At 38.0% G+C, this 24,279-nt stretch overlaps 1 protein-coding gene across 1 annotated transcript in view; it reads left to right on the top strand.

Moving 5' to 3' along the window:
- The first annotated feature begins 2,590 nt into the window (after positions 1-2,590).
- LOC107565451 (tyrosine-protein kinase fynb-like) overlaps positions 2,591-24,279 on the top strand; it is a 49,942-nt gene continuing 28,253 nt past the window's right edge. The window contains exons 1-9 of the mRNA XM_016250693.1: positions 2,591-2,862; positions 6,430-6,526; positions 10,411-10,509; positions 10,614-10,675; positions 12,428-12,577; positions 16,744-16,908; positions 21,383-21,562; positions 22,943-23,019; positions 23,402-23,555. Coding sequence (XP_016106179.1) covers positions 2,598-2,862; positions 6,430-6,526; positions 10,411-10,509; positions 10,614-10,675; positions 12,428-12,577; positions 16,744-16,908; positions 21,383-21,562; positions 22,943-23,019; positions 23,402-23,555 — 1,249 coding nt within the window. The 5' untranslated portion in view covers positions 2,591-2,597. The remainder of the gene's footprint in view (positions 2,863-6,429; positions 6,527-10,410; positions 10,510-10,613; positions 10,676-12,427; positions 12,578-16,743; positions 16,909-21,382; positions 21,563-22,942; positions 23,020-23,401; positions 23,556-24,279) is intronic.

The following is a 24,279-nucleotide window of genomic DNA, read 5'->3' as shown; positions in this document are numbered from 1 at the left end:
CCTCACACTGGACACCAGACTGGGATACCGACGGACCGACCCCGACAATCTGGGTGCAACAGACAGGACGTGACATGACTCTGGATGAACAGCTGTGATGTGACGTGGCTCTGGACGAACAGCTGAGACGTGACGAGGCTCTGGATGAACAGCTGAGACGTGACGAGGCTCTGGATGAACAGCTGAGACTTGACTGGACTCATGAAGATCAGTTGCAACTTGACTTGACTCATGAAGATCAGCTGTGACTTGACTTCTGAATATCAGCTGCGACTTGACTTGACTCATGAATATCAGCTGCGACTTGACTAGATTCATGAATATCAGCTGCGACTTGACTTGACTCATGAATATCAGCTGCGACTTGACTAGATTCATGAATATCAGCTGCGACTTGACTTGACTCATGAAGATCAGCTGTGACTTGACTAGATTCATGAATATCAGTGGTGACTTGACTGAACTCAGGAAGAACAGCTGTGACTAGATTTGACTCGTGAAGATCAGCTGTGACTAGACTTGACCCATGATAACGAATTGTAACTTGACTCATGACGATCAACTGTGACTTGACTAACACACACACACGCACACACAAACACCTAATCATCCTTTTATCTCTCTTTTAACACACACACACTGATTTTCTCTTTTATGAATCTTGTTTAAAAAACAAACTGTCAGTATAGACTGTCCTTTAAAAAAATCTATATTAATTTCTGTCCAGCTGGATTGAGTATAAAGTGTTTGAGTCTTTGTTATCGCACTGAGCAGTCTAGACCCTAGAATAAGAATGTATCCCCTATATGTGAATCTGCTGTACGTTTCTGGAGTTTGACATTGTTTGCAATTGCTTAATGTACAGACTCCATCTACACTTCTGTTTTGTAAATATCAGCTATTTAAACTTAAATTAACAGAATATCTAACCTTCTAAAATATAAGCAGAATTGTCATTTTCTTTGTTTCTTTTCGTTTATAATTTTTTTTTATATACCTGCCAGTATTACTAGTGTGTCCCTAAAAAGTATTTGGACAATTAATTTATTATTATATGACAAGATCTAAAATAAGCACAGATCTAAAAATAAAGTAAAAAAAGTATTTTAAGTAAAATCTTGGTTTTGGTAAATTACTCTCCTCCCGTAAAAGACGTCTTCTGTGTATTGCCTTCTCTCCTCTTCTGAAAAAGTACACTTTTTTCTCTTAAGTAGCCTTTAATCTTCTTTTGTCTTATCTGCAAATACTTTTTTTTTTTAAATATATACTTTTAAGATTTGAAGTACACTGCAAGTGCACATTCAGTAGAATTAAGCACACTTCTATTTCACAAAGATCTTGAAGTTTCCTGATGGGAGTGTATTGTCCGCCGGACAGTTCAGCTGTTGTGCTGTTGATGGATCATGGGCAGAACCTCCGAGCATGGTTTTAAAATCCTGTACTGATGAACGGAAGAACTCTCTCTCTCTCTCACTCATATTCTCTGCATGTGTCTATAGTGCTTTAGTGAGTGAATTTCCTGCGCCCCCCCAAAAGAGGAGTTCAAGGTGTAGTGGTCTTCAGCGCCCCCTTGCTGAGCCAAAAAGAGAGTTAGTTTATCCATCATAATTATTTTTTCATGTTAAGATAGTACTTTATATACAGAAAGAAAGACATTTTGAAGAATCTATATGCAAAAACTAATTCTTTAGCTCTCAAACTTTATTCTCGCACATATTTGAAATGGCGTGAGAACAAAAATACATTTCGTAACACTTTTCAGTGTGTCTAAGATTTATTGTTATTATTTTTTTAATCCATTTTCTTAAAGGAACACTCCACTATTTTTGAAAATAGGCTAATTTTCCAACTCCCCTAGAGTTAAACAGTTGAGGTTTACCGTTTTCGAATCCATTCAGCCGATCTCCGGGTCTGGCGGTAGCACTTTAGTGCAGTAGGCGCAATGATGTTATGCAGCTCCTGAAAATAGGCTTATTGGAAATTACCTAGCTGGGGACTATTTTCAGGCGCTGCGTAATATCATTGCGCCTGCTGCACCCATGGTACGGCAGCAAAATTCCTTGATTATTATGCTGGAATGGGAGTATAGTTTCTAGCCATATCAGCCTAGAAAATCGCAATTTTTCATTTTCCCTCGGTCTTAGTACACGATATAACTACAGAAGAGTAAAGTTTTAAATAGGAAAAATATCGAAACTCTTTGGTCATTTTTGAGCGAGATGCTAACGGTCTAATCAGTTTCAATGATCTATGCTAAGCTACAGCTAAAAGTGCTACCGCCAGACCCGGAGATCGGCTGAATTGATTCGAAAACGGTAAAACTCAACTGTTTAACTCTAGGGGAGTTGGAAAATTAGCCTATTTTCAAAAATAGTGGAGTGTTCCTATAAGCTGTTGTTAACATTGTGAAAAAAAAGTCTGCTTAATTGTGTTGAACAATTAAGCTCATCAGTTAAAATCTTAATTTGAAATCTTACAATGCAATGTTTTTAGACACTTATTCATTATAATCAGTTCACACTTTTGCTAAAGGCTACTTCTTTTTCACACGGGTAGTTTATTCCTAATCTCTCTCTGTCTCTGCCAGATCATAGAGGATGGGCTGTGTGCAATGTAAGGACAAAGAGGCTGCTAAGTTAACCGAGGACCGGGACACCAGCTTGTCTCAGAGCGGAGTGGGTTATCGTTATGGCGTCGACCCCACACCACAGCATTACCCCAGCTTCAGCGCGGTCACTGGGGTCACCGCTATTCCCAACTACAACAACTTCCATGGCGCTGGGGTCACGCAGGGTGTGACAGTCTTTGGAGGGATCAACACATCCACACAGCAGGGAACGCTCCGCACACGAGGAGGCACAGGTAGACTTTTCATACAGTCCCAACTACCCAAACCTCATACCATTGTTTGATTAAGTGTTTCTTTGTTAAGCTGCTCAAACAAGCTCAGTGTTTTAGTCGCCTGTGATGACCATATCAGAGCAGACCTGTCTAACTACACAATGAGACACTGACATAAATACAAAAAAATGTGTTGTCTAAGCAGAATAAAGCCTCCATTGTTGCCAGATGTTCTTTAGAAACATGTAATTTGGTGACCTGAGAAATTAAATAGATTGACAAATTGGCTAAAATTCAAATGGAGGAAATTTTCATTGCATAATTTATTAACAGAAAGACCTTGAGTGCGTCATCTTACCCAATGCCCATAATTGTCCATGAATTTGCCTATTAATGTCTTGACGTACACAGCTTTCTTTCTCATAAAAATGAAGTTTTTTTGTTGTTGTTGTTTTGTTTTTTGGCATCTATGATTTCTTTAAGAACCTTTAACTTTCATCACGGTGAAAAATAACGTGTTCAATTTATTAAAGCATTTAACGCACTTGCCCCGCCCCAGACCTATGTGGGTCATCTGACATTTCATACAGCTGATTGATGACAAATATGATACAGGGCAACATGGAGCCTAGAGAACATAGTTAGAATGTCCCTAAAAGTCAAGATATGGGGAAAAATGCCCGTTTCAGTTGTTTTCTCATATTCACATCATATAGTTTAGCAATATCACACGAGCAATAGGCTAAGTGCAATATCACACGAGTGATGATACTGATCTTATACAACAATTCAGTAAGTAAGAAGTTAATATGGCATTATTTTAGACACAATGTTGTCTGTTTTGCTCAATTTTGCCAACGAAAATATAAAGACAAAGCAGAACTGTTCGTCTCCGAGCAACACACAGCGGCATTTCATTTCTTAATGCACGTTTTGAATGAATTGGGTGAACTATTTGGCACGTTGAACCATTGGCCATAGGCGCGTTGGATTTGAAGCGGCGCTACACTGATCGATCAGTGTGTGACATCAAAGGACCGTGAGAGCGATTCAAAAGCATAAGGAGCCGTCTGCTCTCTATTATCTCTCGCGGTTAGCAATATCACACGAGCAATAGGCTAAGTGCAATATCACACGAGTGATGATACTGATCTTATACAACAATTCAGTAAGTAAGAAGTTAATATGGCGTTATTTTAGACACAATGTTGTCTGTTTTGCTCAATTTTGCCAACGAAAATATAAAGACAAAGCAGAACTGTTCGTCTCCGAGCAACACACAGCGGCATTTCATTTCTTAATGCACGTTTTGAATGAATTGGGTGAACTATTTGGCACGTTGAACCATTGGCCATAGGCGCGTTGGATTTGAAGCGGCGCTACACTGATCGATCAGTGTATGGCATCAAAGGGCACCGCGAGAGCGATTCAAAAGCATAAGGAGCCATCTGCTCTCTATTATCTCTCGCGGTACTTTAATGTCACACACCGATCGGTCTTATGGTGATGATCCGCTTCATGTGGAACAAGCCTAATGATTCAAAGGACCATTCATAAAGAACCATTTACTTCACTCCTGAATGAATCAGCCCTTTGAACTAATCGAATGAATAAATGACTTAATCATTAAGACATTTATCACCACCTACCGGCAGTTTATTATTTAGAGTATCATTTCATTAAAGAAATAATTTCATATTTCCATAGTAATAATAATAATAATAATAATAGAAGTTATTAAAGGTATCACCCACCCAAAAATGGGAAAAAATTGTGTCATCATTTACTCATCCTCATGGTCAAAAAGAGTATATGCGATAAACTTTGTTGAATCAAACAAAATATTTCTTGCTGAAGCTACTTTTTGTAATGTTTGTTTGATGCTTTACACAACATTGACTTTAAATTATCTTTTGGGAGTAAATTCTCAGTGTAATGTGCGGTTAATTACATTAATCACTCACCAGCCCTAAAATTTTTTATTTTTATTTTTTCATATTATTAGCATTTCTTCACACTAAGGTCCTTTGGGGAACCCAAAATATTTATTTAATATTTTTGAGAGTGTGTGCTGATATTTTTCTTATTTAAAAGAAGTTGTGGTGGGACACATCAAAAAACTTGACCTTTAAAAAAAATTATAATAATAAAATTGTCAGTAACCTTAAGCTTATCCTTAGGGGTCGTGAACTGAGAAACCAAAATTCCCTTGATCTTTTGACATACAAGAGGTTCAGAACTCAAAACTTTCTCGTTAGTCTAACAACAGCTTATATTGAAGGCAGTTTTCCAAAATGTCAGCTTGTGGAATGTATCACTGTATGATGTAATAGTGTCCACAGAAGAAGATCGACATCTTCTGTTTAGCCCCACCCACCGATTCGCGCATGTAGTGTTTACGAGAGAGGTGAACTCGCAGGTCTATACAGAAACCAAACGATAAAGATGCTCCGAATACATCAAGACGCTGTTCAGTGCCAAGTTGTAGAAAAAACGTTTGCGTTGCCTTCCTTCGGATCCCAACGTTAGGAAAGAGTGGTGAGTTGTGAACACACAAGTGTAAGTAACTGTTTTTATTACGTGACCACTATTGCTTTGTCTGTTAAACAGATCATTTGATATGAGTATTTATGTGTTTTTAACCTAAATCACTGCAGCTTCCATCTGTGCAGGACTGTCAAACATATACAACTATTAGCCAATCACAGCAGTGGGCGCTTACTTCCGAGTCTACAATCCTCCACGTCTATTCAAACAGAGCGTTCTGATGAGGCAGGTTAAAAACAGGACAGAAAATAGCTTATTACTTCTAAATTATGATGTTTTTTATGTAAAAATCTTGATAACATTGTAAGGGGACCTCAGAGAACAGTACAAAATAAAAAACAATGTCTGTTCATGACTCCTTTAAAACCTACTGTGACCCCTATAGGGGACAACTTGTCATGAGATGGCCACGATCAATAAAGAACTTTTAAAGATGGGTTATCAGTTATGATCTGCGGCTAAATGTTGAGGTTGATTGCTTCACATTCCTGTCTTACTGAATATGTGCTTAATGACAGATTTTAGGTTTGGGTTCCATCTAATGAGGGGTTTGGTTTGCTTGTGTCCCATTACTCTGGGTCTAGTATGTCGTGACCAAATATCTCAAATCTTACGGGAGTCATTCGAGGCACAGCAAAATCAAAATGACAGCAGTTAAGATGACTTAGCATTGCCAGACCGGACAAATGCTACCCATCCCGATCCCACACAGCTTTGTTTATAACATCCCGGTGGGAGAGGTGTCGCTTCCAGCTCATCCCTCTTAAGGTACTTTTAGACCAGACATCATTCAGTGCTGTGTATCAGTGTGCTGGTCTTTGTGTGTCTGTGTATTGTGGTGGATTGGTGCTCTTGAATCAGTCTTGACTCTTATAATGGCTCCTGCAGGCCCTAATTGCAGGTCTTGAATGTCATTTGATCTGTCTGAAAGCCTCTGCAGACCAAAATGGCTTTTTCTTTGCTAGTGCTCACGCTGCACTTTGGATGTCTCTTAATCCTCATGGTGCTGATGTGGTCTTTCTCTCTCTCTGTTTGTCTCAGGTGTAACTCTGTTTGTTGCTCTCTATGATTATGAGGCCCGTACAGAAGACGATCTCAGTTTCAGTAAAGGCGAGAAGTTTCAAATCATCAATAGCACGTAAGTCTAAGACCTGAAACATAAAGCATGTCCAAAATGGAAAATTAGCTCACTGCTTATTCACTTAAACTGAATAATGTCAAAGCCCCTTTAAGGCTATTCAGTTCACCCGGCAACCGTATTCCTAACACCCCCATACAGCTATTTTCAGCCGTTGCAAGAACAGTTTCTATGTACTTGAATGGAGAAAAACAGACGTCTGTTTAACTGTTTGAATAAATTATGTTTAAATTACATTTTTAGAGTCGAGACAACCTGATCTCATGAGAAAATCTAACTATTTTACATGGTGACGATTTCATGGGAATTCGTACAATGTGATTTGTATAGAAAATTACTTTTTTAACTGTAAGTTGGCACTTGTTTTTCCTAGCCATATTTTTCCCATTTATACATATATGAGTGGATCGTCTTTGCTTCGTACAGTCTGTACAAATAATAACAGTATGCTACATTGTTACATGACTGATCATAAAGTATGCAAATGGTGACCAGTTATCATGTTGCAAATAAATATTGGTACTGTAGATTAAATGGTGTCCAATCAAATAATATGTTGTGATAGAGATGTTAAAGGAAGAAAGTGTAATATGCGCACATCCAAAAAGCTTTAGGCAGGTGCTCAATCACATGGAGTACTTCACTGTCAATAAACAAAAATCAGCACTACTGCTCTCCAAAAAGAAGTTTATTAAAATCACAACGTTTCCACTAGGGCTGCACGATAAATCGAAATGGAATCGAGATCGCAATTCGACAGAAGCTGCGATTGTCATGCGTATCTTTCAGTGAAGCACGGTTCTGTGATCAGCAGTAAATCTCCATCCAAAGGCCAGAGGGCGCTCTCGCGCTGAAACTCCAAATACGTCTCGTAGAAGAATCGCTGCAGCTGAATAAACAGAAGATTCAACTGCTTTCATTGATTCTACATGACTAATAAACACACGACTACGGCAATATATAGTTTATCTGTGATGTAATGCCAATAAACAAAAATCAGCACACTGCCACTACTGCTCTCAAAAATAAGTTTATTAAAAACACAACGTTTCAACTCTAAGGTCTTCGTCAGGCAAACAAGAAGTGATCAGTAGAGTACAATTTTTATCAACATGGTCTATCACACCTGATACAATTCATCAAACAAATTACCCAATCATCCAGTGAATGAAAGCGAAAAGGAAAAAAATAAAAATAAAACAACAATAATAATCAATATATACATAATGTCCCAAATCGCAAAAAGGGTTTCAAGTCAAATTCCAAAAGTAAAGCTTTTGGAGAAAGAGTATTTAATGTATAGATGTAGAACGCTTCCCTCTGTAATAAGATTTTATTGATCTGGGTACTTTCACTTATCGAAGAGTCGACAAATTATGCTTGAAAGCATTGAAATTAACGGCAATGGGGTTCTTTTGGTCATTCAACCGTGATCCAACATTAACTTTTAAGAATGAAATACATGATATATTGCAAGAATTTCTTCAAAGAGGTGATATTTTGAAAAATTAATTAGAATTTTTAAAAGTTGATTATCCAATCACACCTGTGATGTTTTACCTAAAATACACAAGGACCAGGTAGACCTATTATTGCAGTCATGGGTTCATTAACAATAAAAAATATGTTCAAAGTCTTCCTTTTGTGCAGGACTCTATTGATATGATTAAAATACTACAGTCCGTTAAATTGCCTCAAAATAATGTATTACTTGTGACACTAGATGTGGAATCGTTATATACGAATATTCCACATGAGGGTGGTATACAAGCTATCAATTTCTTTTTACGTAACTGTTTTATGAATAAGAGTCCTAGTATTTATTGTCTGAATTATTTGACAAAATTGGTATTGACTAAAAACTTTTTCATGTACAAAAATGACTTTTTTACAGATCAAGGGAACTGCAATGGGGAGTACAATGGCCCCTAATTATGCGAATTTGTATGTTGGGCATTTTGAACATGAGTGTGTATTGAATCCTGTGATCAATTCTTTTTTACCGAACATATTTTTGTGGCGTTGATATATTGACAATATTTTTCTTATATGGTGTGGCTCGGAGAATGAATTACTTGACTTCCAACAATTTTGAAACAGTAGTAGCGAACATCTTAAATTCACCATGGATTATGATACTTGCCAAGTTAGTTTTCTTGACTTACTCATAATAAAAGATAATAATAATAATAACTTGGTGACTGATTTAAGGATAAAAATAAAATTTTACATGGTCATCGATCAGAAAGAATGCCTTTCTCGAACACATGTAAAATCGACCATTATGTGTATATTGATTATTGTTGTTGTTTTATTTTTATATTTTTCCTTTTCGCTTTCGTTCACTGGATGATTGGGTAATTTGTTTGATGAATTGTATCAGGTGTGACAGATCATGTTGATAAATTGTACTCTTCTGATCACTTGTTGTTTGCCTGACGAAGACCGTAGGGTGGAAACGTTGTGATTTTAATAAACTTCTTTTTTGAGAGCAGTAGTGGCAGTGTGCCGATTTTTGTTTATTGACAGAGATGTTAAAGGACACATGTTATGTATTGGATAATACAGCTTGTCTTTAATTTATATTAAATTAGTAAATTAGTAAGTGCTTTTTGGCCCACCTAAATAAGACTTAAGTAGGGTACAACGGGGCTAAAGGCACCTTTGATATTATTTTCCTCTAAACCACTAGATGGCACAAAAACTTAGATAGCACTTTCCAAAACATTCGCTTTTCAAGATGCACGTGTATATTTGTCTGATCCTTGACGCGATCACACGCAGCAGCGCAAAGTTAATTCTGTGCGTACTTGATCTAATATTTCATGTTTTTTAAAATGTTGTAGATTTAAGTAGCAAATTAAGAATCGCTAAAATGAATGCATATATTTTGAGACAAAAGTCTTCTTAACAATTTTCAGTTTTGTTTAAGATAATTAAGCAACAGTTTTTAAATAACGAAAGAATATGTATTTGGGGTGCATTGCCGGAGTGTTTAACAATAGATCGCCCTCTGCTGGTGGTAATGTAGTCTCCACTGCTCCATACAGCATGTCTTCTCAAGCTATGCTATTATTATAATAACACTGCATGAAAGTGTGTGTGTGTGTGTGTGTGTGTGTGTGTGTGTGTGCGTGCGTGCGTGCGTGCATGCGTGCGTGTGTGTGTGTGTTTGTGTGTGTCTGGGGAAGTGGACACAATGATTGGGGGAGATGAGAGAAGCTTTTCTTGGAAATGATATTTTGTGTGAAGAGGACAGGCTATTTGAGAGAGGAAGAGATTGGTTAGTGGAGAGGGGTATTACATGAAGGGCATGTTAAAGAGAGAGTAGAGCGTTATCGAATAAATGGGACATTCACAGAAGTACAGATCAGCTGTAGGCTGATTGGTTTTCCACTCTGGATGTGGTTGTTTACTTGTGGTGAAAGGTTTGTAGGAGAGAGATGCGAGACAATGGCAATATGAAATTAAATGAAAATATTCAAGGAAGAGAAGAATAGTTTTCCAGAACGCACACAATTCTACCTAAAAAGACCAGCAGTGATCTCTTTCTTTCTTGTGGTGTTTCTGTTTATTGGTCCATCTAAACAAAGGAATGAAAGAAACTTTAGTGACACTGACCTTTTGTTTTTCTGTGTATGAAGAGGTAAAAGAGTGTATAGGGTGTGTTGTGTTTTACATTTTAGTGGGAACATACTGAAGACGGATGAACAAACATATAACATATAATAAACATATAATGAATTGAGGTATTGGATGAACAGATGGATGAACATACGGAAGGACAGATGCATGGACAAGTCTACTAAGACTAAAAATTCTCAAGTCCTGTCATGACAATAAGAAAATGTGTTTTTTTCTCTGTCTTTGTCTGTTTGTTTCAGTGAAGGTGATTGGTGGGACGCCCGTTCTCTCACTACAGGAGGAACCGGCTACATTCCCAGCAATTATGTCGCCCCTGTGGACTCAATCCAGGCTGAGGAGTAAGTGTTGGATTAGTTGTGTGTGTGTTAATCTGAACTAACTGCCTGTGTTAAGGGTGGGGGTAAAGTGATGTAATTCTAATCACTCCTACTTTAACCCATAGACCTCTCAGCAGGATGCATGACAAACCTCGGCCCACTCTAAATGAATCCAGATACAGTTGCAGTACAGGGTGGTTCCTGACTGTTATTGCTAGGCAACATTTGTGTTGTTGTTTGGGACAAATTACAAAGACACTTCCCAAAAACTGACCCATGTATTACCATTGTATCAAACCATATATGAAGATTCTTATTGAAATTATTGAATTTTGCCCTCGAAATTTTGAATGCATCCTGATTCTGTCGCTTTTGTGCCCAAATTAAATTGCAAACACAGTTTTTGGAAGCAATTTTTCCAGTCACTCCCCTATTTTGTTGTTTTGACAAACATGTAGACCCGTCCATTGGCAGAGACCACCATTGGTTGGGATAAATGTTGACATGTCAGACTTTGAAACTTGAGACTTTTAAGTCTTGAAACAGACTTGAAAACATTTCTTCAGGAACCTACAAATGAATCACACAACACCATTACTGTACTTAAAGATGTGATTCATGAAGAGTTTAATTATTCTATTATTATTGATTGATATAAATTTTTTCAAACTAAAGTAAACTAGTGTATGACTATAAAATTAGAATTTTGAGTGAATTATTCTTTTACCGATTTTGGTTTCTAAGTGGTTCTGTTGTGTTGTGCTGTATGCTTTTAGTTCGCTAAGAAAAATTGGCATAAAAATGAAGAAATGGCTCATAAAATTCATTGGTTCTATAATCGGCAACATTGGTTGTGCTGTTTAGCTCTGTAGATTGAGTAACTGTGTTTCATTCCAGGCTGCAGCAAAGTCAGATTGTGCAGAGGACTCAACTGGTCCCTGTGGTCTTGTCCACACAACACCATTACTGTACTTAAAGATGTGATTCATGAAGAGTTTAATTATTCTATTATTATTGATTGATATAAATTTTTTCAAACTAAAGTAAACTAGTGCATGACTATAAAATTAGAATTTTGAGTGAATTATTCTTTCACCGATTTTGGTTTCTAAGTGGTTCTGTTGTGTTGTGCTGTATGCTTTTAGTTCGCTAAGAAAAATTGGCATAAAAATGAAGAAATGGCTCATAAAATTCATTGGTTCTATAATCGGCAACATTGGTTGTGCTGTTTAGCTCTGTAGATTGAGTAACTGTGTTTCTGTTCCATCGTAGTGCAGGAAACTGCATTCAAGGTTTAAAAAAAATGGTATAGAGTGCAACAGGCGAGTTCTGCAAGTACAAAAACCATTCATTTTGTCCATAGGGGAGCTAAATTTGTTTTAACAATTTGTAAAACATTAAATAAAAACCGAGGATGTCGCAAGGTTGTTAATCAATGTTAATCAATATTACTTTTTAAAATCATAATTCCTAGTGGAAAAACTACATTACCAATGATTGTGCAAAGAAATCGCAAAAAATAGCCACACACTCCCACGAAGCACTGCGAATAACTAAATTGAGTTGGTTTCCCTTGACTATCAAAATAATAAACATAATGTATGATAAATATATACATAATCGACATCCTCAAATCAGTAATTTTATATGTATCCATCATTTTTAATTAAATTGTATCAAATTTGGCACTTATTGGGATTGTACTTCTTAAGCCATTAGCTACAAAGTCTTTTACATTTGTCCTTTTGTTGGATTTTTACAACAGTTCTTCTAGAACCTAGTGGAACCAGTGAAAAACAATCTGTTCTCTGTTCTCACCCCTAACTGTGCTACACACAACACCATCTACTGCATTGCACAGCACTACACTACACTATTTAGCACACTGCACAGTATTACTGCACTACAGACGCACTTCTGTTTTGTGTCTGTGTGGCAGGTGCCTTCTCTTTGTCTATCCGGGACTGGGACGATGTGAAGGGGGACCACGTGAAACATTATAAAATCCGTAAACTGGACAGTGGAGGATATTACATCACCACTAGAGCTCAGTTTGAGACGCTTCAACAGCTGGTCCAGCATTACACGGGTAACACACATAGACACGCTTCTCATTCCACAGAGCTCAGTATATCTCATTTCATAGTCTGACATGCAAAATGATTGTAAGTAATTATAGTTTTAACTTAGAGGCATGGTTATATATCCCATAATGCCATTCACAGTGCTTTTACAGCTCTCTACAGGAGGCGGCACTGCTCCAGTCATCTGAATAGCTCTCAATAGGATGTACTTTGCCTATGCTCCAGTTAACATATCGACTGTTAATGCATCTAGAATGAGTCGTATGGATTTTAGATAGCGTGTGCACTTTGCTTCTTCCTTGACTTCCCATACTGAGCCCAGAGAACAAACATACACACAGATACTTCTAATAATACATCCTCATGATGACCTTAACTGTGTATCAGCATCAGTTGCTGTGTTGATGCTACTCTAAAGTGTTTGCTTTGGCTTGACACGTTCTCATTGTTGACCATCTTCGCTTTCAGAAGCAGAGCTTTGTGTTTGTCTCTGTAATGTTCCCTGTTACGGCAGTGCATTTAAAGAAGACTCTGCAGTCTGTTTCTTCATTTGCTTCGATAGCTTGGTTCCACCGCCCAGCCCTGTCCTCTGGTCTCTTGTCACATTGTATTATTTGGCGCATCTGAATCGTAAATGTGAAAAAAACAACAACTGTAGCTAGGTAAGAACTCGGGATGGGTGAAAATCAATTCAGAAATCCATCATTACTCTCTCTCATCCATTCTGTATGGATCCACAAAAAATGCATGATCATAATTTAAAATCAAAATTATTAATAATACTGTTTTGTTTTTTGAAAAGTCAAATGCAGGACAAAATATGACATGTGCTATGCAGTGTGTATCATCTGCAGAGGCATTTATAGCTTAAAAATGTGAAACAAGAGCTCTCTGATAGCCTAGCGGGTTATCTACTGTGCGGCAGGGCCAGCTGCTCTCTAAAGCTGTGTCAAAGAGGATCTGCCTGTATGTGACTCACCCAGAATCTGAGTCACACTAGGGGGTTAGTGAGATCAGGGAAGCTCCCTATGCACTTTCAGTACAGGACACTACATACAAATATATTTGAAACAAAGTTTAAGTTCGCTCTAATGGGGCATTTCATTTATGCAAAAACTTCAGAGCTGCATTTGAGATCATTATTGGACCCCTGTCATTGTTCATGCTTATAATAGACATATGATAGTGTAAACATTTAGTTTCGGAAACACCAATTCGTTCACCGACATGTCACTAAAGACATTGTAATTCATCATCCAAATGAATCGAGCGGTTTAGTCCAAGTCTTCTGAAATGAACGTATCCGATTCACATCAGATCTATTTCCACATAATGAATGAGGCCTGAAACCGATCTGAGACGGATCAGAATCCATGTGCTTTTTGTGGGTCATATCTCTGCCACATGGGAGGAAAATCGGAATTGGGTCACTTGTGCCATGTACTGTAGTGTAAATGCGGCCTATGATGCACAAATTTAATTTAGGCTTTTATTAACATATAAACACTGATCTTTCGCATATTAAAAAAAAAGTGAAGTGACGTGACATGTGGCCAAGTATGACCCATACTCGGAATTAGTGCTCTGCATTTACCTATCCAAAGTGCACACACACAGCAGTGAACACACACAAACCGTGAACACACACCCGGAGCAGTGGGCAGCCATTTTATGCTGCGGCGCCCGGGGAGCAGTTGGGGGTTCGGTGCCTTGCTCAAGGGCACCTCAGTCGTGGTATTGAAGGTGGGAGAGAGCACTGTACATTCACTCCCCCCACCTACAATTCCTGCTGGTACGAGCCTCAAACCCACAACCTTTGGGTTATGAGTCCGACTCTCTAACCATTAGGCCACGACTTCCCCATACATGGATCATATAAGATATGGCAAACAAGCTCTCAAATATGCTTGCTTGATGTACAAGAACTAGTGAGGTTTGTTCTTACATGTCAGGTAAGTAATGCTTGGACTTTCAATGGCGTATCAGAAATGTCATTAAAAATATCTTTGTGTTTCAAAGATTAATGAAAATGCATGGTTTCAGAATGACGAGAGTCAATGAAAGTAAATGATGACAGAATTTCCATTTTTGGTTGAACTATCCCTTTAAGAAATCCATTATACTAAAATAGGCTAATTATATGGTTACTTTAATACCAGTTTGGTCCCATACTGCATTCTACATGAAACATAGCCCGGAAATCATTTTAAAATGGACTGGTGTGTGGCACTTTGTCATGTAGTCAAACTTTAAATCAGGAGTGCTTAGTCCGGTTCCTGGAGATCTACCTTCAGCTCCAACCCTGATCCAACACAACTGAACCAACTAATAATGGTCTTCAGGAGCACTTGATAATTACAGACAGGTGTGTTTGATCAGGGTTGAAACTGATGTTGATGGCTGATGAGGCTGATGAGGCTCTGGTTCCTCAAGCTCAGAGCAGATGGTACTCAATGACTGATTCCTGAAATGATGCATCTATTGGTGCCAAGTGTTCTGTTATCTCAGCTTTACAGTCCGGAGTAAATATTCCTTTAGTGTTGTAGGAAAATGCCACACATTAACCCTTTGCAAAATGTCAAAACATGCCCAAAAGGCATGACCTACATTATCGCCAGTCAATAAGGTGCAAACATCTCAAAGGAAGCTACAAAACAGTCCAGACTGAATGATTATTGCTAACCATTACTGTTTTTCAATCAGTTACCAGTAGGGCTGGGCAATATGGCCAAAAAAAATTACCACAATAATTATTTTTTTCATATCAGTCGATATCGATAATTATCACGATATACAGTATGTGTAAAATTTTTCTTTCTTTCAAATTTAAAGGCATATTTTTGCTACAAAGTGAAAGTTGTCAAAACCAGACCGTTAATTGTGGTCTTAAACTACTCTTTATGGTCAGAACATGGTAAATACTTCATGTTTTTAAATTCTTTACACTTTTGAATTATTTTACACTTTTATTTACACTTTTTATTTTTCTTTAATGAAATAAATATCTTAATAGAACAAAAAAATTATTTCTTAGTTTCTGCATGTTCTAATGAGTAATATTGTTTCAAATCAAGAAACAGGTTTGTGTTGCCTGATAATATTAATTATAATATTACATTTTTTTTGTCCCTTAGAAATGCACATTTGATAGAAGCTTGCGTTAGGATGCAGATGCAGAGTTATGTTTATTATCAAAATCAGTATCATCTGCAACAATTGCAGCAACCACATTTTGTATTGCCTAATTAATTAATTCAGTTTGAGTTTTTTTTTTAATTAGCCATTGGTCTTCCATAGTAGCATACATTTTGATCATGATAATCACAGTTAAAACCACAAGTATAGCACCTCAATACCATGGTAAAAATGTAGGCTATATGGTCTCTAGGTATTTGTATGAAAAACAGTAATCTAAATACATTTAGTAAAAATGCTCCTTTAATACATTTAATACATGTCTACAATAATAATGAAATTCAATACGAATACCCACATTTCTGACACAATACCATGGTGCTGTTAGTGTTACTGGAGTAAATCTATGGTAAATGATGGCGATTTGTAGATTGAAAAGTCTTCTGACTGTATCATTGTGCACAGTGTTTCTCCTTGTATCAGCGCTGTTTCATCTGGCTTTAAACTAGTGTTTTTCGCTGAATTCAAGCGCTGTCATCAATCTGCTCTAGTGAGCTCGCAACCGCTGCGCTGCTGTTTGAACTTTGAGTCGAGCGGATAAACGGTACGTGTGGTGCGCTTCAAATGAGTTGTGCTGATTTGTTCCGCTTTTAAACAATATATCGAACATTTATCAAACTCTTCTTATGATTTTATTGAGGAAAATTATATCGCGATAATTATCGTTATCGATTTATCGCCCAGCCCTAGTTACCAGGTTCTAGTTGTTGTTGTTGCTGTTGTTGTTATTGTTTTGTTCAAGAAGCCAACAAGTCTTTGTCACAAAGTGAAAGAAATCATTAAGTGATTCACAAACAAGTGCAGATGCCACTGAAAGAAACATGCAACATGGGTTCACAAGCGATACAAATTGCACACTATTTGCAGGCGTGATGCTAAAACTCTTCACTGCTTCCTTCAGTGCTTCTGATGCTCGTCTTTTCTCTCTCTCTCTGACACTGTGTGTATCTGTATATGTCTGTGTGCACACGCTCAGAGCGGGCAGCGGGGCTTTGCTGTCGTTTGGTCGTCCCTTGCCACAAAGGGATGCCAAGGCTCACTGACCTGTCTGTCAAAACCAAAGACGTGTGGGAGATTCCACGGGAGTCGCTTCAACTCATTAAGCGCTTAGGCAACGGCCAGTTCGGGGAGGTTTGGATTGGTATGGCTCCTATCACAGCGCTAAGCAACAGCCAACCACGAGTGTGTTTCCCAGAGGCATCGTTAGCCAACTATGGTCACAAGTTCCATTGAAATCTATTGGTAATTACGGAACTTGCGACCACAGTTGCTTTTGGGAAACGTACCCCAGAGAGGGAGATGGAGTGAGGTCAAAGTGAGGGGTGGAGTTACTTTACAAACGTCTGGATATGTAAGCTAATTTATTTAAACCAATCTTCCAGGTTCAATATATGTTAAACTCTAACAAAAGCATTTGTGGCATGACGATTGCAAAGTTATCCTTCTGGCTTTTAAACAACACACTCTTGTGGATGTAAGGTGGGTCAATGTGTGCATCCATTTCTGGAATATTCAGACATCCTGAAGTGACCGACCCTCTCAGGACAAGTGACCACCCTCCTTCTCTCTCATTGCATGTTCCCCCGTCGTCCTGCTAGTTAACCCCTCTACTCCTCCTCCTTTATAGAGAGTGCAGATGGTTTGTGCTTTAATTTAACGGGTGTGTGCATGGTCTACATCCCTGATACGGTGGGACTTAGCTATGACTCCTGGGAAATCGCACGCGAGTCTCTGATGCTGGACAGGAAGCTGGGGGCCGGCTGTTTCGCTGAAGTCTGGTGTGGTAAGACAGTTCACACATTCTCTGATTCCACACAAACGTAGGCTTTAAATGAAGATTTCAGAGAAGCATTTTCATCTAATCCTGTTAGTTATACAGTAGTTATACAGTATATTAGCTCTGTGAATTAGGTCTTAACTCTCTGGGGTCTGAGGAGGTTTTGGGGCCCTTGAGAAGTATTGACATGCACTGACATTTGTGCTTTTTTTCAGTTTCTTATAAACATATTAATGGCTAAACGGATTTCACGCATTCAGTGCAAACTGGGTTACACTCTTAAAAATAAAGGTGCTTCACGATGCCATAGAAGAACCTTTTTGTCTAAATGGTTCCATAAAGAACCTTTAACATCTGAAGAACCTTTCTGTTTGACAAAAGGTTCTTTGTGACGAAAGAAGGTTCTTCAGATTATAAAAAGATAAGAAAGAGATGGTTCTTTAAAGAGCCTTTGACTGAATGGTTCTTTGTGGAACCAAAAATGGTTCTTCTATGGCATCGCTTGAAGAACCTTTTGAAGCACCTTTATTTTTAAGAGTGTACAATAATATAATAATAATAATTAATAGTAATAGCAGCCTAATAAACCTCCTGCTGTGTAATTAATGTTAATCAAATCAAACAACAAAATAAAGATATAAAATCACTCACTGTTCTCAAATTAATACTTTTTGTAGCGTTAATAAAAGTCACTATATTTCATTCATACAGTGTTGTATTTTACATTTGCTTACTTTATTCAGTTTCTGTATGTTTCTCACCTGAATAGCTTAATGTTATAGACAGACTTACCTGAAAAATTTAAAGCCATGTTTACTTCATTTTATATCTTTCTTCTGATGTATTAATTTGTTCCACTGCTTATCAGATGTTTCTTTGTTCTGACTCTTCTTGTTTGTCTTCAATAAGTTTGACAGTAACTTGCAAAACAAGCCCTATATGCATTGGATTAGTATTACCTGGTGACCTCCAGTCATTTGTAATAACTGCGGAGATTGTCTGTGATCTTAGTCCCATGCGAATCGGCCATGTCTGTAATTTGTAAAGTAAAAATTGTACCATATTTCACCAAACACAGAGGTCCTGTTATAATATTAGTCCCGTGTGAATTGGCATCTATGTGATTTAGCTGGATCCTATATCATTTTTTTCAAGGTTTTTGTTTCCTGTGTGGCTTTTTATCCTTCTTTCATGAAGAATTGAGGCTGCGTTGGAGTGTTTTGGTAGTATTTTGGGTGCTGGGTCATATAGCTATCTACACTCTTAAAAATAAAGGTGCTTCAGAAGGTTCTTCAAGCGATGCCATAGAAGAACCATTTTTGGTTCCACAAAGAACCATTCAGTCAAAAGTTCTTTAAAGAACCATCTCTTTCTTACCTTTTGGTAATCTGAAGAACCTTATTTCGCCACAAAGAACCTTTTGTGAAACAGAAAGGTTCTTCAGATGTTAAAGGTTCTTTATTGAACCATTTAGATAAAAAGGTTCTTCTATGGCATCGTGAAGCACCTTTATTTTTAAGAGTGTACAATTATACAAATTGTAGAAAGCGAAAGCTGAAAAACATCAGAAAAAGGATTAGATGGAGATGGATGACATGTACAGCAGCACAGTAGGGAACACTCTCCTGTTTATGATATATAATGTTACGCAATCCTTGACATCATATCCGGGAGATAAGTCAGTAAATTTGAGTAAGATCACAGGCTTCGCTTATCCCGTGCGAATGCGCCACACGGAATTCAGATGTGAGGGGTGTGATTTCTAAATCACACAAGTTCCCCAGATAATACTATCCCGTGCGAATAGGGCTATAGTCTTAAAAACCAGCATGAAATTTTTTTTTATAAAACTACATAAGTTTGTAAGCAGTGCCAATCCGGGGGGGGTTATGAGTGGTTATGAACGAATGAATGAAACGCATTTGTCTTGAATGGCGCTCGCGGAAAGCGCTTGGGAAACAGTGTCTCTTCCGTGGCTTTGTACACATTCAACTCGTATTTTTAGTCTCGAGCAAAACTGTACGACATTCACATTACATGATTTGACTGATTTTTACATGGAAAGGGCGATAGCGCACCGCATTAAAAGAAATGATCATTCATGTTTTCATAACCGCTGGCCAAATTAAAAAACTCATCTTTGAGAGCAAGGGGGCCCCCTGGTGTTTCGGGGGCCCTACGCAACTTGCGTATTTTGCGTATAGGGAGGATCGGCTCTGTTTGTAAGTCTATAAAAATCAAGAAATTATATTTTTGCCACATCACCCACCCCTAATTTTTGGTGGTTTTTTTTTAAATCATGGTTATTATGATCTGTTGTAAAAGAGCAGTTTAAAGATTCTTCAAAATTTCTCTTATTGCACACAGGTTTGGAGGGTGAGCAGACAATACAATATTTTCATTTTCATGAGAACTATTTCTCTTATTAACGTATTAATGAATTAGTCCAGAGCGATCTTGCATCAAGTCTTTGGTTTTATCCCTTCATTTTTGCCAGAAACCCGTGTCTTTTTATCCATACCATGCACAAGGATTAGATGAAAATGTAAACTTGTCATTGTCAAAAAGACAATGAAGTTGTTTTTTCACAAGAACAACCCTTCCTCGAGGGACAAACTAGAGCTAATTTCTGCACACATTTTTCAAATACTGATTTGTTTTAATAATTATTGTAAGAGCTTCAGTGATGTTGTTACCATGCCAGTGAATGGAGGTAAGAAAAAGGACAGTAAGTATCAAGTTGAATCACGGGTGTTTATCATGACTAATGCCCCAGGAGAGTTTTTCTTCTGTTCCACACCTCTATTAATCAGTCTTGTTCAAGATATGTGTGATTGTGTGCTCATCCATCACTTTCTCACTCACTTTCCTGTAGATTTGCATCCAAAAATATCACCTGAATCTGCCTATTATAATTATTGCCTTTAGGACACTGCTGGTATTTCGTTTTTAATGAATAGAGGCACACAGATCAGTATGTGTGTGTGTGTGTGTGTGTGAGTGTGTGTGTGTGTGTGTGTGAGTGTGAGTGTGTGAGTGTGAGTGTGAGCATGTGCAGATTTTAAAAACCAGGTACCACATCAGATGTAACCGTTTGAGTACCACCTTGGCATTGCCTGCAAGTAAACATGAGATGATGTTTGTAACATTTTCTTCAGTAATCTGAAGTATTTCAAATTGAAAAAAAGATATTCAATGGACAGAAAAATGAAAAGCACTTTAATTATTATAAAAACTAATCTCCGTCTTTTGTCCAGCCCAAAGCTCTTGTCGCTGGTTGAGCCATGTGGCAGAGTTCTGGCTTGGTTGGGATCTTCAGATGTCTCTATTAATCTAGGATTGCAGAAGGTATTTTAATACCCAATAAATTACAAACTTCAAATTGTCAGAATATCCACCATTGCAGTGTCGTGTAAAGGCAAGCAGATTCCAGTGCTGTGGATTTAACAAAGTTGTTGTTTTTTTCCTGTCTGTTGAAATTCCCCACTATATCCTGCAGGAAAACAGCCACAAATCACAAGTATAATGTGATCACACACACACACACACACACAAAAAACAAATTTGCGTTGATTTGCCTAATTCCTCATTTAAGAGGGCTAAAACAATATAGAAAGTAAATACAAATAGACAATGCTATAAATGGGCACAATTCATTCATAGTGAATTCCCCATCAGTGTACTTGTGTGATAATGGCTGCTTTAATTGCAAATTAATTTTGCATGAACGAGGGGGCTGAACTTTTTTTGGGGGTGCATGAATGTCATTTTGTGGCATACTGTTCCTCTAGGAGCTTTGTGCAGTTGCATTGACTCTCTGATGTGTGGTCTCTGTCAGGCACGTGGAATGGCAACACTAAAGTGGCTGTGAAGACCCTCAAGCCGGGAACCATGTCTCCAGAGTCCTTCCTGGAGGAAGCGCAGATCATGAAGAAATTACGCCATGATAAACTAGTGCAGCTCTACGCTGTCGTTTCTGAGGAGCCCATCTACATCGTCACTGAGTACATGGGAAAAGGTCAGCCGTCGTTCTCATAGTAAAAGTGAAGAGAATGGGTTAACTTGAGGACAGGCATGGAATGTATCTATTTTAGCAACACTGATGGGTTTTGTAGGCCTGACTGAAAAAAAAATCCAATTAAAGATAAATCAGGATTGAAGGTTGATGTTCTAACCCTTAGAAATTGTCACTTGAGGACTCAAAACACTCTGCTGTACTGGACAGAAAGAAAAAGAAATTCTGTTAGGACCACTATCGTCAAAATGATAGATACTTAGCATAAAGTTTGGTTTGGCGGTATGGTTCTGTTCTGGGCAAAAAACCTCCCTGCCCATCCATGCAGCCTGTCATGAATGAGCAGGGAGAGGGGCAATAATAACCCCCCCAGGGTTAACAGAACAGAACAAGGCAGATATCATTAATGTACTCAATGATATTTAAGTGTAACACTTTATTCAAGATAAAGGAGTCTGATTAGCAAGGAATATCAGAAAGCTAAGTCCTGACTGTGGCGAAAGGTGGAGCTGGGGATGGAGGGGGGTAATTTGCTCTGACGCATGCTGGGAGGCTGCTGAATAATACTGAATACAGCTTATATAGGAATGCCGCGATAGGTGTCGTATTCCTATAGGGAGATGTGATCAGCTGAGAATCAGCTGATGCAAGCTTGACTCACGTGACCTGCCAGAACTAACGCTAAAGCTTGATTTAAAGTGGGCTAAATTGAATTTGAAGAGCTGTAATGGAGGAAGCAGACATTTAAGCTAATACTGCTAGAAAACCTAATGGACAGTTGATGGGAAAATTCCTGAACTCCACACATATGTTATTCGGCATCAAAACATAATTTAGGCAAGGCCATAATCCACCCTCTCTTAGAAGTAACATGTTTTTTTTACATGTAAGTTTAAACGGGTGTTTTTGTTTTGTTTATAGTGTATTAAAACCTGGAAAAAGTTCAAAGTAAATCTCTCCCTAATCAGTGTAGTTGTTTGAAATTGGCTGTTTTAAATGAATGAATTTTGCATACGCTTTATTGAAGATTACGCAGGTACACTCTTAAAAATAAAGGTGCTTAAAAGGTTCTTCACAGCGATGCCATAGAAATACCATTTTTGGTTCCACAAAGAACCATTCAGTCAAAGGTTCTTTATAGAACCGTCTTTTTCTTACCTTTTTATAATCTGAAGAACCTTCTTTCGCCACAAAGAACCTTCTGTGAAACAGAAAGGTTCTTCAGATGTTAAAGGTTCTTTATGGAACCATTTAGACAAAAAAGGTTCTTCTATGGCATCGTGAAGCACCTTTATTTTTAAGAGTGTATGTGTGTACACATGTGCTTATAGCAGCATGCCCCTTGTTTTGCTGAAGCTAACATGTGTATGTTGTATGTTTTAGGAAGTCTTCTAGATTTCCTGAAGGACGGGGAGGGACGGGCACTCAAGCTGCCCAACATCGTCGACATGGCGGCCCAGGTACAGCAACATCATTTAAACCTGATCTACAGTGGTCCCAGAAAATATTTAGACACTATTAAAAAACAGCAAACCACCATTTATTTCAAAGAAAGATAAAAATAGGTATACTACTTAAAATAGTTTTTGGGGCCACAGAAGATCAATGATGTAACAAATACAGGAGGATGAAAATAACCCTGCTTTAAATCACTCAGTCTGAAAAGAATCTGTTCTGGCCCCTATTGTGTGTATGAAGTTATTGTTTTATTATATGTAGGTACCCTATCATGCTGTATCAGCACTGTAACACACAGAATGCAATATTTCTTAGTTTGACCTCAAGTAGCTTCAGCACTAGGCTTTGCTCAGCAGATTTCAGTGTAAGTGTTTGTGTATTCAGGTGGCTGCAGGTATGGCCTACATCGAGCGAATGAACTACATACACAGAGATTTGCGCTCTGCTAACATTCTGGTTGGTGATAACCTGGTGTGTAAGATCGCTGACTTTGGCCTGGCCAGACTCATTGAGGACAATGAGTACACTGCCCGACAGGGTAAGAAACACACCATCTGGACACATACATATATGTATCCCCCCATCCTAAAGAAATAGTTGAGTCTTTCATCATGTTGTTCCAGAAGTCAGCATTTTTCAGTGGAACACAAAGGTAGAATTGTGACCCGTGTAGGGTTGGGAATCGAAAATCGATTCCAATTCCAGAATCGGATACTTGTTGTAAAATTTAAATTTCGATTCCACCTATCGATTCCTATGCGCTTTTTTTTTTCAATTCATCTGTGAGGACCCGGCCAAGCGATCTGCCAGGACCTTGCTCGCTAATCTAAACCAATCTAAATGCTACAAAGTTTGGCTACATTTGCGATCAGAAGCCAAAAAAGCTAAGTATAATATCTGTGAAAGCTAAACATGTTGCAAGAGAACCCTCTACGCACACCTTGGCAATATAATCGCCATTGGCTAGTAAAATGTTTTGTTTACTCGCCAGACTGATATACTATTTTACACACACACACACACACACGTTTACTTAGCTATCTAAATGGTAAAATAGAGTAAATTACCTTTTGAAAGTAATTTGACACTTCAAATGAAGATTTAGCGATTACATCGTTACGCCAGTAGGTGGCGAAAAGGGGCTGTTAAAATGTATTTGTCTTTGACAAGAGATTCGAGATTCGTTCAAGAACGCTGATTCATCCAGTAATGAAACAAGTACATCTTGAGTGAGTCATTGAATCATTTATTCATAAATTACA

The sequence above is a fragment of the Sinocyclocheilus grahami genome, unplaced genomic scaffold (assembly GCF_001515645.1).
Source record: "Sinocyclocheilus grahami isolate Dianchi unplaced genomic scaffold, SAMN03320097.WGS_v1.1 scaffold1002.1, whole genome shotgun sequence".
In the NCBI taxonomy this organism is placed as follows: Eukaryota; Metazoa; Chordata; class Actinopteri; order Cypriniformes; family Cyprinidae; genus Sinocyclocheilus; species Sinocyclocheilus grahami.
The sequence above is the reverse complement of the archived record's forward strand: the minus strand, read 5'-3'. Positions and strand labels throughout refer to the sequence as shown.